Here is a 14,208-nt window from a genome sequence, read left to right as displayed (position 1 = left end):
AGAGAGAGAGAAATCAGATATGAGATCTCAGTTCTCAGATCTTAGATCATAGAGATCCGATGTTGGGTTTCTGTTGCTGCAGCCGCTGCCACCGTCGCCGTCGCCATCTCTATCGTCATTGTCTTTGCTGATGAACATTAGATGCTTCTTCTCTTCCTTCTTCCCTCCTTCCTTCCTTCTTTTCTTTCCTTTCCTTTTTTTTTTCCTTTTTGCCAACAACACCACATATGTAAAAGAGTAATGGATCTGAACCATTCGACTCAGATGCTCGAACCGCTGACTCGGAAACCAATGGCCACAACGATTCCATTTCCAGGTCAGTTTTTAAAACCTTTGTAGGAAAGTAGCTATGGTTTGAAGGAAAAGTATAATGTTTAGGAGGTCAAGAAATTCTTGTTGAATGACACAAAATAGAGACAAATGATGAAGTCTTAGGTGGAGGGATAGGAGAACTTACAAGAGCTGATGGTACAGATGGAGGAGGATGTATAGAGGCTGGAGAGATTGGGCACTTTTGGAAGAAGATCTGAAGAAGCTTCGAAAGAGATGTAAAGGCTTTTGAGGAATCAGTGGAATCAAATCTGTGTAACAAAGATACAGAAGGACCGGGTAGTTTAACAATATGTTCATAGAAAGAGATTCTCAAGGAAAGTAACATTGCAAGATATTGGAATACGATGAGCTTTGGGATCATATAAAAAAATCCCTTATGGTCAGGATTACAACCCACAAAAGCACACAAGGCAGCTTGAGAAGTTAACTTAGTGCATTCTTGTGGGGGGAGGTGAACAAAACAAACACAACAGAAAATACGAAGCATGGAAAATTCTGAAGTACAATAAAAAAGAGAATGGAAGGGAGAAGAATTACCTAGAACCAATGAGTGAAGAAGATCTATCAAATACATAGCAGTGCTGGCCACCTCCTCCCAAAACCAAACAGGAACATGGTAATCTTGCAATTGTCAACACTCTTGGCTGAATAGAGAAAAGAACAAGAATAATCTTAGAGGTGTCAAGAATAAAAATGACCCCTACCTCAAAGAGTCTCTTATATATTAAAAGATATGTACAATTACAAGAATGCCCATATAGGGCTGAAAGAGAAAAGAAGAACAAGATGTATAAGTAATATACAACAGGGACTATACTAATAGGATACATCAAGTTACAAAGTCTCCACAGTCTCCCTCAAACTGATGCCTAGACATAAGCATCAGTTTGTCTATAAGAAAGAGATGTCGAACTCTAGTCATAGCTTTGGTGAAGATATCAGCAATTTGCATGTCCGAGGTTGCATGAGGAAGCGATATAGACCCAATAGTGAAAAGATCTCGGATAAAGTGGTAGTCCACCTCGATGTGCTTGGTCCTCTCGTGGAAGATAGGGTTAGTTGCAATCTTGATAGCACTCGTATTGTCTGTATAGAGAGGAATAGGAGTAGGAAGCTGAATGCCAATATCCATAAAGAGAGATCGTAACCAAACAATTTCATTACAAACGGAAGACATGGCCCTACACTCTACGAGTGTCTGGACAACCAACCCAATCCACATTAGCATATGCTCTCAATTGAATAGGAGAGGAGGAGGAGAAGAACAATCTTTAAGAAGTTGTGCTTCTAATATATCGAATGATGCAATGAACAACAATCATATGAGGCTGACGAGGAGCAGAAACAAATTGACTAACAACCTGAACAGCATGAGAAATATCAGGCCGAGTCATAGTGAGATAAATGAGGGACCCCACAAGCTGGCGATACAAGGCAGCATTGGGAAGTAATGGACCTTTAGATTTAGATAACTTAAGATTTAGCTCCATAGGTGTATCTGTTAGACAGTTTTATATGCCCTTAGCTTCAATCAAATTGATGTACTTTATGAGTTTATTGTAAATGAATAAAAGTGCATATTTGATTCATGTTCCCTTGGTATGCTTCTGTGTAATACCCTTAAACTGGACACTTAATGAGACTCGTGTTAGTTTAGAATGTTCACAGCCAGTGGGTTGGTCTGGGGAGACCTATCCTGACAAGGCTAACACTGTGGTGCCACCAAGTCGGTTGGGGTGGCTTGTCTCAGCTACCGGGGTGAGACCCTAGGCACATACAATGTGGGATTAATTGAATCTTTGAACTGGACCAGATTTCCAGTATTGCCTTGGACCTTGGAGATTGATGGGCAAAACTGGAAAGTTACAGCTGACCCCTAGACTCGATTATGATACTGCACTAGGTGTCGGATTGGGCTGTCTTTGATATACCAATCAGTGAGATCCTTAGCGGGGGTCAAAACCTGGGTATGTTGGGATAGTCTGAGAATTCATCTGAGTGGGTGATCATAGTGACAGGATCAACCCCTTTGTCGGACAAAGGTAATGATCGGGGATGCACTCTCACTGATGGAAACCAAGACTGCCGGCAGCCGATTTCAATCGTTGAGATTTGTTTTGCAAAATATATTTTATATGAGATATAAAAAGTATATATATATATATATTATGGTTTTTGAAATGTTTGCAAAGGGTTTTAATTCCCGGGATCCATACTTGAGAGAGTGCAACACTGTTCCTTGCAGCCGAGGGAGAGGTCCTCTCTTGTCGGGCAGTGTATGATCATTAAGGGCTGAGAGGTTAAGTGTAAGGCCTTTGAGGATAATACCTGATGGGCTAATCTTGCATCTGCCCACAGTCCCTGGGTGTTACAAGGTGGCTTGGCCCAGGGACCACTTAGGGTAAGTGTTGGGCCCATAGAGCCCATCTGATGGGTTTCAGGGGGTGCACTGTCCATAACAGTGTATTCGGCCAGGCCTTGTAACAAAGGCTGGGCTGAACCCATGTGGCTGATGTGTAGATCAATGTTTGGGTCCCACGCCATACAAGGAAGTCCAACTGGGCAGTAGTTTGGAAGGCTTAATGAATACATAACCCTAAATGGGCCTTAAGCCCATTTCGAATTGGGCTAATTTGATTAGTCATTAAGGGGCGAATTCTGAGATAAGATCAGCTGATAGGATTGGGCCCACACCCTATCCACTCAGAGAGTCCAAGATCTAAATGAGATTTAGATTTGGAAACTTCCTAATTAGATTAGGAGCTGGCTGATCTAATCTGCAGATAAGATAAGGATTATCCCTTATCTTAAAGGGACTTCTAATGCAGATATGATTTGGGTTAGCAACTCCTAATGGGATTAGGAGCTGATCCCTTTAAGTCTATAAAAGGAAGAGGGGGTGGCAGCCTTTAGACATCCAGACACACAATCACCAACAACAGTCTTGTCTTCAGAGCTGAGATCACAGAGGAGAGAATTCTGCACCCTGCAAATTCTCTCTAGCCGCCTCCTTCCTGCAGCCGCCGCCTATAGCAGTTCGATCTCCATTGCTTGGGAGAAATCAAGATCAGATCTTGATTCCAATCTTTTGGAGAAAAGATTGGTAGGAGTTGTATTCACTAGCCGCCCAGGTGATTCATGGGAAGAATCAAGTTCTTAGGAAGGACACTGCTGATTCTGCTCCACCCTGCACTGCGCCATCTTCAGTGGGAGCAGATTTTGGTTTCTATCTTGGGCGTGAACACCTCCGTTGAGAGATATTATTTCTCTGTATTAGGTATTATCTCTCCTCCTTTTGGTTCAGATCTGGTTCAGTTTATGGTTCAAGAATGATCCTTGAAAATATGATTTTCTAAATAGGGAATTCGATTCCCAGTTGAAGGGAAAGAAAAACTTTTGAAATTCGCCTCCCCTTTATTCTGCAATCTTGGGCATCCATATGATGGTTTCCTATCCCTTCAGTATCAACATGCTTTTTGTCATTAAGACTAACAAGTTTAACAAGGTCAGAGGCATACTTTTGCTAACAAACAAAATACCCTCGATCACTATGATGTACTTCCAGTCCCAGGAAATAGGTGAGAGGGCCTAAGTCCTTCATGTTAAAGGAATTATGAAGTAATAGTTTCAATTCACGAATGCTCTCAGCATCATTCCCAGTCAACAACATGTCATCAACATATAGTAGGAGAATGATAATACATGAGGCTATCGCCTAACAAAGAGAGAGTGATCAGAAGAACTCTGGCTATATCCAACAAGAACTACAACATCACGAAAGCGTTCAAACCATGCTTGGGGAGCTTGTTTTAGACCATATACATATTTTTTGAGGCGACATACTAAAAAAGGATCACTGCAATATCCAGGAGGAGGCTTCATGTAGACCGTCTCCTTCAACTGACCATGAAGAAAGGCATTCTTCACATCAAGTTGACATATGGTCCAAGATTGAGCGACACACTGCTAAAAGAACACGGATTGTGGTGATCTTTGCAAAAGGAGCAAAGATTTCTTCAAGTTGATACCATACTCCTGACTATATCCCTGGGCAACTAAATGTGCCTTGTATCGATCAAGAGATCCATAAGATTTCAACTTGATGTTGTAAACCCAACGACTCCCGACAGTGGATGCATCTGGAGGAGCAGAAACAAGATCCCAAGTGTCATTCTCACGTAAAGCATGAATCTCTGCATCCATGGCTTCCTTCCAATGAGGGCTACTATTAGCTTCTTGGTAGGAGCGAGGAACATCTGTGGAGGATAGGATAACAGACAAAGAGCTATGGTTTAAAGGAAAACCATAGCGGTCATGAGGTCTAGATATATGAGTAGAACGATGAAGAGGAACGGAAGTATGAAGAGTGCTTGAAGTAGAGGTATCACTTACAGGAGCAGTGGTAAGATGATGATCTGAACCGGGAGGTAGGAAAGTCGCAGGTGCAGGGGCTGGAGCATGTAACTGCTTGCGAGAGAAGACGAGAAGGTCCTTCTCAGCAGAAGGAGGTGTAGCATCCTGTTAATCAAATTTTGGCAAAACAGAAACATATTGTGCAGGCAGTCTAGCAATTCCAGCAAAAAAGGAAATGTGCTCAAGGAAAACAACATTACGTGATATACGAATACGATGAATAGAGGGATCATAACAAAGGAATCCTCTATGGTCAGGACTGTAATCCACAAAGGCACATATGACAGACTGTGCAGACAATTTAGAGCATTCACGAGAGGGAAGATGAACAAAGCACACACATCCAAAAACATGAAGCATAGATAAATTTGGAGAACAACCAAACAACTTCTGAAGGGAGACATAGTACCAAGAACAGAGGAAGGAATATGGTTGATCAAAAACACATCTGTACTAGCTACTTCTACCCAAAAGGAAGGTGGAGTATGAGACTCCTGCAATAATGTTCTCACAACACTAAGGATATGTCCATTCTTGCGCTCAACCACACCATTCTGCTGAGGGGTATTTGGACAACTTTGTTGCACTTGTATTCTATGATTCTTCAAATAGGATAAAAAATCTCCGTCAGTGTATTCTCCCCCTGAATCCGAACAGAGAATACACACTCGTGATTGAAATCGAACCCGTATCATAACATGAAACAACTTTAATGTTGGGATCACCTCAGACTTGTGGCGAAGAAAGTATATCCATGTGTACCTGGTACAGTCGTCAATAAATGACACAAAATATTTGTATGCAAGCTGAGAAGTGATAGATGAAGTCCAGACATCACTATGTATAAGGTCGAAGGGAGAGGTAGCATGCTTAGATATGTGAGGAAATGGTAAGGTACGACTCTTACTTAAGCCACGGGAAACACAAGATGTATCAAAGATGTGCAAGAAAGGAACTTTATTCTTAATAAGGCCTGAATCAAACAAAAATTTTAATTTTTCAGCATGTAAATGACCCAAACGTTTATGCCGTAAGTCCCAAACATTATTTCTATGACTCATAAAGGAACTAGAAGTGGAGGAACTGAAATAAGCTGATGATGCTGCTGTTTGAGACTTCCCAAACATTATTTCTACCACCTCTTTTTGTATATCCTCCCATGAGTCCACCACTACCTCTCCTATCTGACTTCTCTAAATGAGGTTCCTCCTATTCCTTGCACTTGCAAAACCCTGAAAATATGCTACTGATAAAAAAAGTCTGAAATATACTGTGTTCTTATCTCCCTCCTCCACCTCTCTTCAGCCCACTCCAAAAATTTGGTTCTTGCAATCAGACATTTCAAATCTGAAAATTTTCACTCCATTTACAGCTACAAACTTTCTTAAAAAAATTGGTTTATGTTCTGACATTCTTAGAGTCAAAGCTTCTTGAACCACCTCCCCCACATACTCCACCCAATTTCCTAAGAATAAGAACCTGTCCATCCTTCCAAGGATAGCTGGAAACTGACCATTCAACCAGGTGAATTTCCCACCACTTCAAGGCTGCAGATTTGTTGCTCATTTTGGAAAGAGCTTGTTTTGACTTTTCTAAGCCTGAGAAGTGGGTTTGGTTTCTATATCCTAACCGTCTTTTCATGTGTTCCTCTTTCTCTAGTTCTTTTTGCCTTTTCTTCACAAGCTCAACCTTTTCCTTTTAAAGAAGTGTGATGCAGACATATCCCTCCTAAAATAAATGCCTTTTGTTGGGAAGCTTATTATGGGAAGATGGAACACATTGGACAATCTGCAAAGAAAGTCTTTTTATTTGTGTTTCCCTTAATTAGTGCAATCTTTGCAAGACATTTTCTTTCCAGTTACCTTTTCCTCGTGTTTCCCCTAATTATTATGCGATATCTCTCTTTCTGCTTTTCTCTATTTAAGACTTGTTCCACTGAAGCATCTAGAAAAACGAGTATTGTTTACATGTTGAAAATCTGAGATTATTGGGCCATTATATACTTTTCATTTAATGATATGAAAATCCTTATTCCTTGCCTGGTTGTTTGTCTACTTAGGTCAATCTTGACTTTATAAAAAATGATTCAAGTTCCTTTCTTTGTTCTTTGTTATATCAGACAGATTGGTCGAGTGCACTTCTTTGAAGAGGGCCATTGAAGTTGTTTACACTGCAACCTTGCCAAAATCATCGAAGCCTTTCATATACATGTCTATTGTGTTGCCGCCTGAACATGTGGATGTGAACATACACCCAACAAAAAAAGAGGTACAAGTGCTTTGGATAAAATGTTTTTGAGAAAAAAAAACAAGTTTCTTGTGGGTAAATTGGATTTGATTCCTAGTAACAAAATAGACTAGATAATTATTGATGAAAATACTTCTTGTCCTTATCTCCAATATGGATAACTTAGGAAAATTTGAAGGAGAAATAGATGAAATGAATTATTTGGTTGACGAGCATGAGATCCCGTCTACCCCTCCCAATTCAATGGATAGCCAGGACCACCATTGGTTAATGGCACTATATGGAAGATATTACCAAGTGCTATCAACCTCACTTGACCAATAATTGTCTTCTTGACATAAGGATGTCAAAAAGTCCAGATTATATGAGGCCTTTACTAAATTCTAACGATTCCATTGACCTATGTGCCAATCCAATGGCTATGATTTTAATGTTGCATTTTGTTGTCAAGAAGATGGAACAAAGGATCAGAAAATTAATGTGGTTTGCCTTAGTAAATTCTTGTATTTTCAAGTCCCCAATGCATTGTTCTTCAGCTAGCCTACCATCATCTTAGAATCTTCTTCCATCATTATATTCATTATTTTCTTTCTTGGAGAGAGAGAAGAGAGAGAAAAGAGAGAGGAGAGGAGATGAGAAGAAGAGAGCGAAAAAAGTTTGGGAGTCAAAAAGTATTGCTGGCGGTGCCTAGCTTCTTATTTATAATGATATATAACATAATAATAAATGGGAAATTACATTTATACCCCTGGTGGCACACCCTAATAATAAACTATATAAAAGAAGAAAAGAACAAGTTGACAACATCCTAGGACGACAACACACTAACAACAAAGATGAAATAATAACACTAACAACACTCCCCCTCAAGTTGGGCTGAATATGTCTATCATGCTCAACTTGTCACACAACTCATTATGTCGTGAGTATGGAAGGCCCTTTGTGAGGACATCAGCTAGTTGCTCCTTGGAGTTGACATAAGGAGTACAAATTTCTCCCTTTTCCAATTTTTCCCTTATGAAGTGTTTGTCCACTTCAATGTGCTTGGTCCTCTCGTGCAGGACAGGATTGCTGGCAATTCTTATGGCTGCCTTGTTGTCACACTAGATAGACGTAGGATTATGAACAATAACTCTAAGTTCCCCTAGAAGATTTTTTGGTCAAAGTACTTCAGCCACCCCATGTGCCATAGCCCTATACTCCGCTTCAGCACTTGACCTTGCTACCACACTTTGTTTTTTGCTTCTCCATGTCACTAGATTTCCTCTCAGAAGTGTGCAATATCTACTTGTGGACTTTCTGTCATCCACAACACCTGCCCAGATACCAGGCCTGTTCCTGGATACTTTTTCAAATACATAAGAATCCTCTCTGCTGCCTCCATGTATGGTTTATTAGAGGAATGCATGAATTGGCTCAAAACCCCAACTTAATAAGCAATGTCTTGATGGGTCATGCACAAATAAAGCAACCTTCCTACTAAACTTTGGAACTGTTTCACATATTTAAGAGGTTCACCATCATAGTCACCCAATTTATGGTCAACATCCATTGGAGTATCTGTTGGCTTTGCACCTAACTTGCTTGTGTCTTGTAACAAATCAAGGGTGTAGTTCCTTTGTGAAATGAATATGGCCTTTTTGAGTGGGCAAGTCCAATTCCAAGAAAGTACTTGACCCAGATCTTTCACTTCAAATTGAGATGCTAGGAAATGTTTCAACTTTTGTATTTTTGAGCTCCAATTTCTTGTAATGATGATATCATCCACATATACTATCAACACAACAACCTGTTCCTGACATCTCTTCACAAAGAGAGTGTGATCGGACTGACATTGCTTGAATCCTACTTGTTGGACTGCCATATGAAACTTATTGAACCAAGTCCTAGGAGATTGTTTTAAACCATAAAGAGACTTTCTCAACTTGCACACCTTATTTTCACTTCCCTTGGCACAAAATCCTTGGGGTTGAACTATATACACCTCCTCCTCTAGGTCACCATTTAAAAAGGCATTCTTTATATCTAGTTGATGCAATTCCCAGTCAAGGTTAGCAGCCAATGATAGAAGAACTTGAATTGAGTTCATCTTAGCTACTAGAGCAAACATTTCATCATAGTAAACCACATAGACTTGAGTGTACCCTTTTGCTACTAATCTTGCTTTGTACCTTTCAACTGTCCTGTTTGCCTTGGGTCTTTCCCCCTTGGAAGATCCACCAACCTCTAAGTCTGATTTATATGGAGGGTTTGGTAGTGCATGACTTGACTCCCTTTCTTTAAGCAATAGGAATATCAAGGTCATCCACAACCAAAATGGGAGTTGGGGTATCAGTAGGTGCACTAGGGCCTAGTTCATTTGGACTTACCTCTTGGGAGTCTGAAGGTGTTGGTTGCTCAATGTTTGGTGGCTCCACATATTTATCACATTGCTGATCTCTACGACGCTTACGTTGGAAAACACAAAAGGGAGCATGGTTCGAAATAGAAGGAAGAGAGACTTGATGGACCTGGACTTGCTTCTCCTCTTCTACGCTACTCTTCCCCTGAGGAGAAGTAGGGAAGAACGATTCGGACTCAAATAAGGAAACATCCATAGAGACAAAAACTTATGACTAATGGGATCGATGCACAGGTAACCCTTTTAAGAGAAGGGATACCCCAGAATGATACATGGAATAGACTGAGGGTCTAACTTACCACGAGACGGAGACAAATCATGGACAAAGGCACGGCAACCAAACACTCTCATGGGAATGGAAAATAAAGGAGACTGGGAGAACAACTAATGAGGGGCCATGTAGTTCAACACTCTAGAGTTCATGCAATTGATGACATAAGCAACTGCAAATATAACATCCATCCAAAATGTTTTTGGTATATTCATGTGTAACATCATCCCTTATGCTACCTCAAGGAGGTATTTGTTCTTTCTTTTTGCAACACCATTTTGTTGTGGTGTTCTTGCACATGAGCTACTGTGAATAGATCCATGAGAGGCAAAGAACTCATTGAGCTCACAATGGAAATATTTCTTTGCATTATCGGATTGAAAGATTTAGATTTCAACATGAAACTGTGTAAACACCATCCTCTAGAAGTCTTTCACAATCTTTGGAACTTTGTCTCTGCTACGCATGGGAAATACCCATGTATAGCAGGAGAAATCATCAATCAATGTGATAAAGTACTTATACCCGTCCTCAGATGTTATAGTAGTAGGCCCCCATACATCGGAGTACACAATATGGAAAGGAAAACTTGATCTTTTATTACTTGAATGAAATTTCGTTCTATATTGTTTTTTTTTTTGACAATTGAAATAATTTTATCAATCAGCAATAGACAATAGTACAAAGTCCCCAAGGAAAGGCACGAGTTGCAACCTCTCCGGGCTAGTTAAGTACAGATTTCCAAATTAATAACAACTTACAAAGAAGCACAAAAAAGATCTTCCCTAGAATTAGCAGACCTACTAACCCATTTTACCTCAACTCTCATATTGTTGGTTAACCACTTTACTTTTTTGATGAGATCTTTGTAGCCCCAAATGGTGGTATCCAAGTTTAGGAGCCACCTTCTTACCACCTGAGAGTCCCCTTCAACTAGGAGATGCTCCACCCTAAGCTGGTTGGCGATCTGAATTCCTTGTACTGCAGCAAGGATTTTTGCCCTCGTGGAATCCCCCATTCCCACTAGTTCTGAGAATAGGGAAATTATGTTGCTGTCCTTATTTCTCAGGATACCCTCTATACTTGAAGGCCCAGGGTTGCCTTGGTTGCTTCCATCAAAGTTCAGCTTGATGACACCTTCCAAAAGCGGAACCCATTTTGATAGAATTCTATCATTCTTTGTTGAAGTGTTAGCTATTACTAGCCAATTCCTCCACAAGTCATCAAAGGAGAAGTCATCAAAGATATCCACTGTTTTCAGCCAATGGATTGCTCTTGTTAGGATACAATCCTTCATTTCATCTAACCCTCTTTCCTTGTCTAAGAAAGTTCTTGCATTCCTTTCTTCCCAAAGAGTCCACAAAGTGGCTACCCTGACACATTTCCACATGACCTTACCTCTTCTAGTGTGCCAAACAAAAGATAGATGGGTTGAATAACAAGCTTAAATCAGAAGGCATAGACCACCTACCTCAAAATAAACAAAGGCTCCACCTCCATATAGTTGTAGCAAAGGAACAGGAGATCAACAAATAGAAACAATCATCATTCTCGGCCTTACACAAGGAACACCAATTTGGGGAAAGACGAAGCAAGGGTCTCTTTTTCTGTAAGTTTTCCAAAGTATTGATTTTCCCAATGGAAGGCTTCCCAGCAGAATACAACAATTTTTGGGGGAATAGGTCACGCCTAGGCTTCTTTGACAGGGAATCCTTTGGAAATGGGGTTAGAATTGAGGGATTTTAGAAAAGAAGAGCAAGTAAAATGGATTCTAGTAAATGAATTAGCTCAATAACACAACTCAACTCACCATCCCTTAACCCTCTACGAAACCCAAAGTCCTAGTTTAAAGATAAGGGGTTTAACGGGCTCGGGAGAAAAGTTGCAACTGGCTCATGTTTGTGAAGGGAAAGGGAATAGAGCGAGAGGAAACAATCTTTGAGGGGTTGAATAACTACCCAAATATCCTCCCAGAACAGAATAGCATTACCAAAACAAGCATCATACTTGATGAATCTGAGGAAGTGAGGGAGAATACCATGTATAGCATCATACCTCATGTTTGTTCTACATTGTTTACTCGACTAACAAGTACGACATTGGAAATCTGACATTAAACATGACTTAAATAAAAAAGGAAACAAAAACTTCACTATTTCAAATGAAACATGACCCAACCGAGTATTCACAAAAAAAAAAAATTGACTCTTATTTGACTGACTATTTAACTTTGAGGATGACACCGAGAGACCAACCTTGTTGTCAAGAATGTAGAGACCATCGAGTAAGCTTCCTCTACCAATCATCTTCCTAGAAGTTAGATCCTGAAAAACATATGAATCAGGAAAAAAAGTACACTACAGTTTAAAGAGCTTGTGATACTACTAATGGAAAGCACATTGATAGGAAGTTGAGGAACATGTAACACATTATTCAGGTTAAGGCCATGGGGAAGGGATATTGATCCCTAGCCTGCAATGGAGGAGAACGATCCATCTGCAAGATTCACTTTACCCCTTCCTGGCAAAAAGGCTATAAGTCTAAAAAAGATTTGGCTTATCGGTCATGTGGTTAGTCCCCTGAGTCAATGATCCAAGGGGAATCAATGGTAGTGGTGACATGGACGGTAGAGGCCGCATTACCTGATGTAGACGCAAATGAAGTAGGAGTACCAGTAATTGAACTGTCCATCTATCACAAAGCCCTTCTTGGAGTCACTTTTCTTTCCTATATTGTTACCACCCATTGCAGCCAATGCCACCTATTGCTCCCCCACACTTTGCCTACTTTCCTCAGATTAGACCAGGGCATACACCTCTTGAGCTGAAGGCAACTCTTTATTGCCTAAAATTTGGACTCTAAAAGGTTCATATACGGGGTTTAGCTCCAACAAGAAGGCAAAAACCCGTTGTTGAGAAAGTAGCTTCTTATAGGCCTTAACATCATCATCATGTTTCCATTCTATAGCCTAATAGTGGTTCAAGTCCAATTCCTATACTGAAGTAAGGGATGTGTAATAAGTTTACAAACTTCGGTCCCCCTGCTTACAGGTTGAGGATTCAACTTGTAATTGGTAAATCTTGGCATAATGTCTTTGTTCAGAATAAGTGGTTTTAGCCTGTTCCCATATTTCATTAGCAGTATTTGCCCACATAAAGTTATTCTTCACACTAGGTTCCATGGTTGCAAGAAGCCAGGACTGTTAGACATTGTGTGCCCTTAGCTCCAATCAGAATGATGTACATTATGACATTTAATGTAAATGAATAAAGTACATATTTGATTCATGTTATTATGGTGTGTTTCTGCGTAATACTCTTAAATTGGACACATATGAGACTCGTGTTAGTTTAGAATCTTCACAGCCGTTGGATAGATCTGGGGAGATTTATTTTGCTAAGGTTGACACTGATGTGCCGCCAAGTTGGTTGGGGTGGCTTGTCTCAGCTGGTAGGGTGAGACTTGAGGTACATGCAGTGTGGGTTTTCTTGAAACTCTGAACCAGACCAAAATTCCAATATTGCCCTAGACCTTGGAGATAGATGGGCAAAACTGGAATGTTACACCTGACCCTTAGAATCAATTATGATACTACACTAGGTGTCGGATTGGGTTGTCTTTGATATGCCAATCAGTGAGATCCTTAGAGGGGATAAAAACCTGAGTATGTTGGGACAGTTTAAGAATTCATCTGAGTGGGTGATCATAGTGACAGTATCAACCCCTTTGTCGGGCAAAGTGAATGATCGGGGATGCACTCTCTCTGATGGAAACCTAAATTGCCGGCAGTTGATTTCAACCATTGAAATTTGTTTTTGTAAAATATATTTATATAAAGATATACATATATATTATGGTTTCAAAATATTTGCAAAATGTTTTAATTCCCGAGATCCATGTGAGTAGAGAGTGAAACATTGTACCTTGCAGCCGAGGGAGAGGTTCTCTCTTGTCGGGCAGTGTTTGATCATTATGGGCTGAGAAGTTAAGTGTAAGACCATTGAAGGTAATACCTGATGGGCTAATCTTGCATCTGCCCACAGTCCTTGGGTTTTTATAAGGTGGCTTAACCCAATGACCATTTAGTGTAAATGTTGGGCCCAATAGGAGCCCATGGTGGACTTAGGGGTTCACTGTCTCCTACAATGAATTCGGCCATGCCTTGTAACAGAGGCTGGGCTGAACCCATGTGGCTGATGTATAGATCAATGTTTGGGTCCCACGCCATACAAAGATACCCAACTGGGCAGTAGATTAAGAGGTTAAGTGAGCACATAGACTTAATGGGCCTAAAGCCCAATTTGAACTAGCTTAATAAGATTAATTAAATGGGGTCGGTTCTGGGATTTGGATCAACAGATAGGATAAAGGGTTATCCCTATCCACTTAAAGAGTACAGATCCAAATAAAAGATTTGGATCAGGAAACTCCTAATTTGATTAGGAGGCTGATCTTTATCTACAGATAAGATAAGGGATTATCCTTCTCTTAAAGAAAGTCCAGATCCAAATATAAGATTTGGATTAGGAAACTCCTAATAGGA

The 14,208-nt window shown here is 40.3% G+C and overlaps 1 protein-coding gene across 2 annotated transcripts in view; it reads left to right on the top strand.

The window, feature by feature from the left end:
- MLH1 (MUTL-homolog 1) overlaps window positions 1-14,208 on the top strand; it is a 104,514-nt gene that overhangs the window by 12,752 nt on the left and 77,554 nt on the right. For both annotated transcript variants that reach the window (XM_088982022.1, XM_088982102.1), the window contains exon 7: window positions 6,866-7,014. In XM_088982022.1, coding sequence (XP_088838148.1) covers window positions 6,866-7,014 — 149 coding nt within the window. The remainder of the gene's footprint in view (window positions 1-6,865; window positions 7,015-14,208) is intronic.

This window comes from Nelumbo lutea, chromosome 1 (genome assembly GCF_056320005.1).
Source record: "Nelumbo lutea isolate HS-2025 chromosome 1, American lotus-T2T, whole genome shotgun sequence".
Lineage (NCBI taxonomy): Eukaryota > Viridiplantae > Streptophyta > Magnoliopsida > Proteales > Nelumbonaceae > Nelumbo > Nelumbo lutea.
Note: the sequence above shows the minus strand (reverse complement) of the source record. Positions and strands in the feature narration are given on the sequence as shown.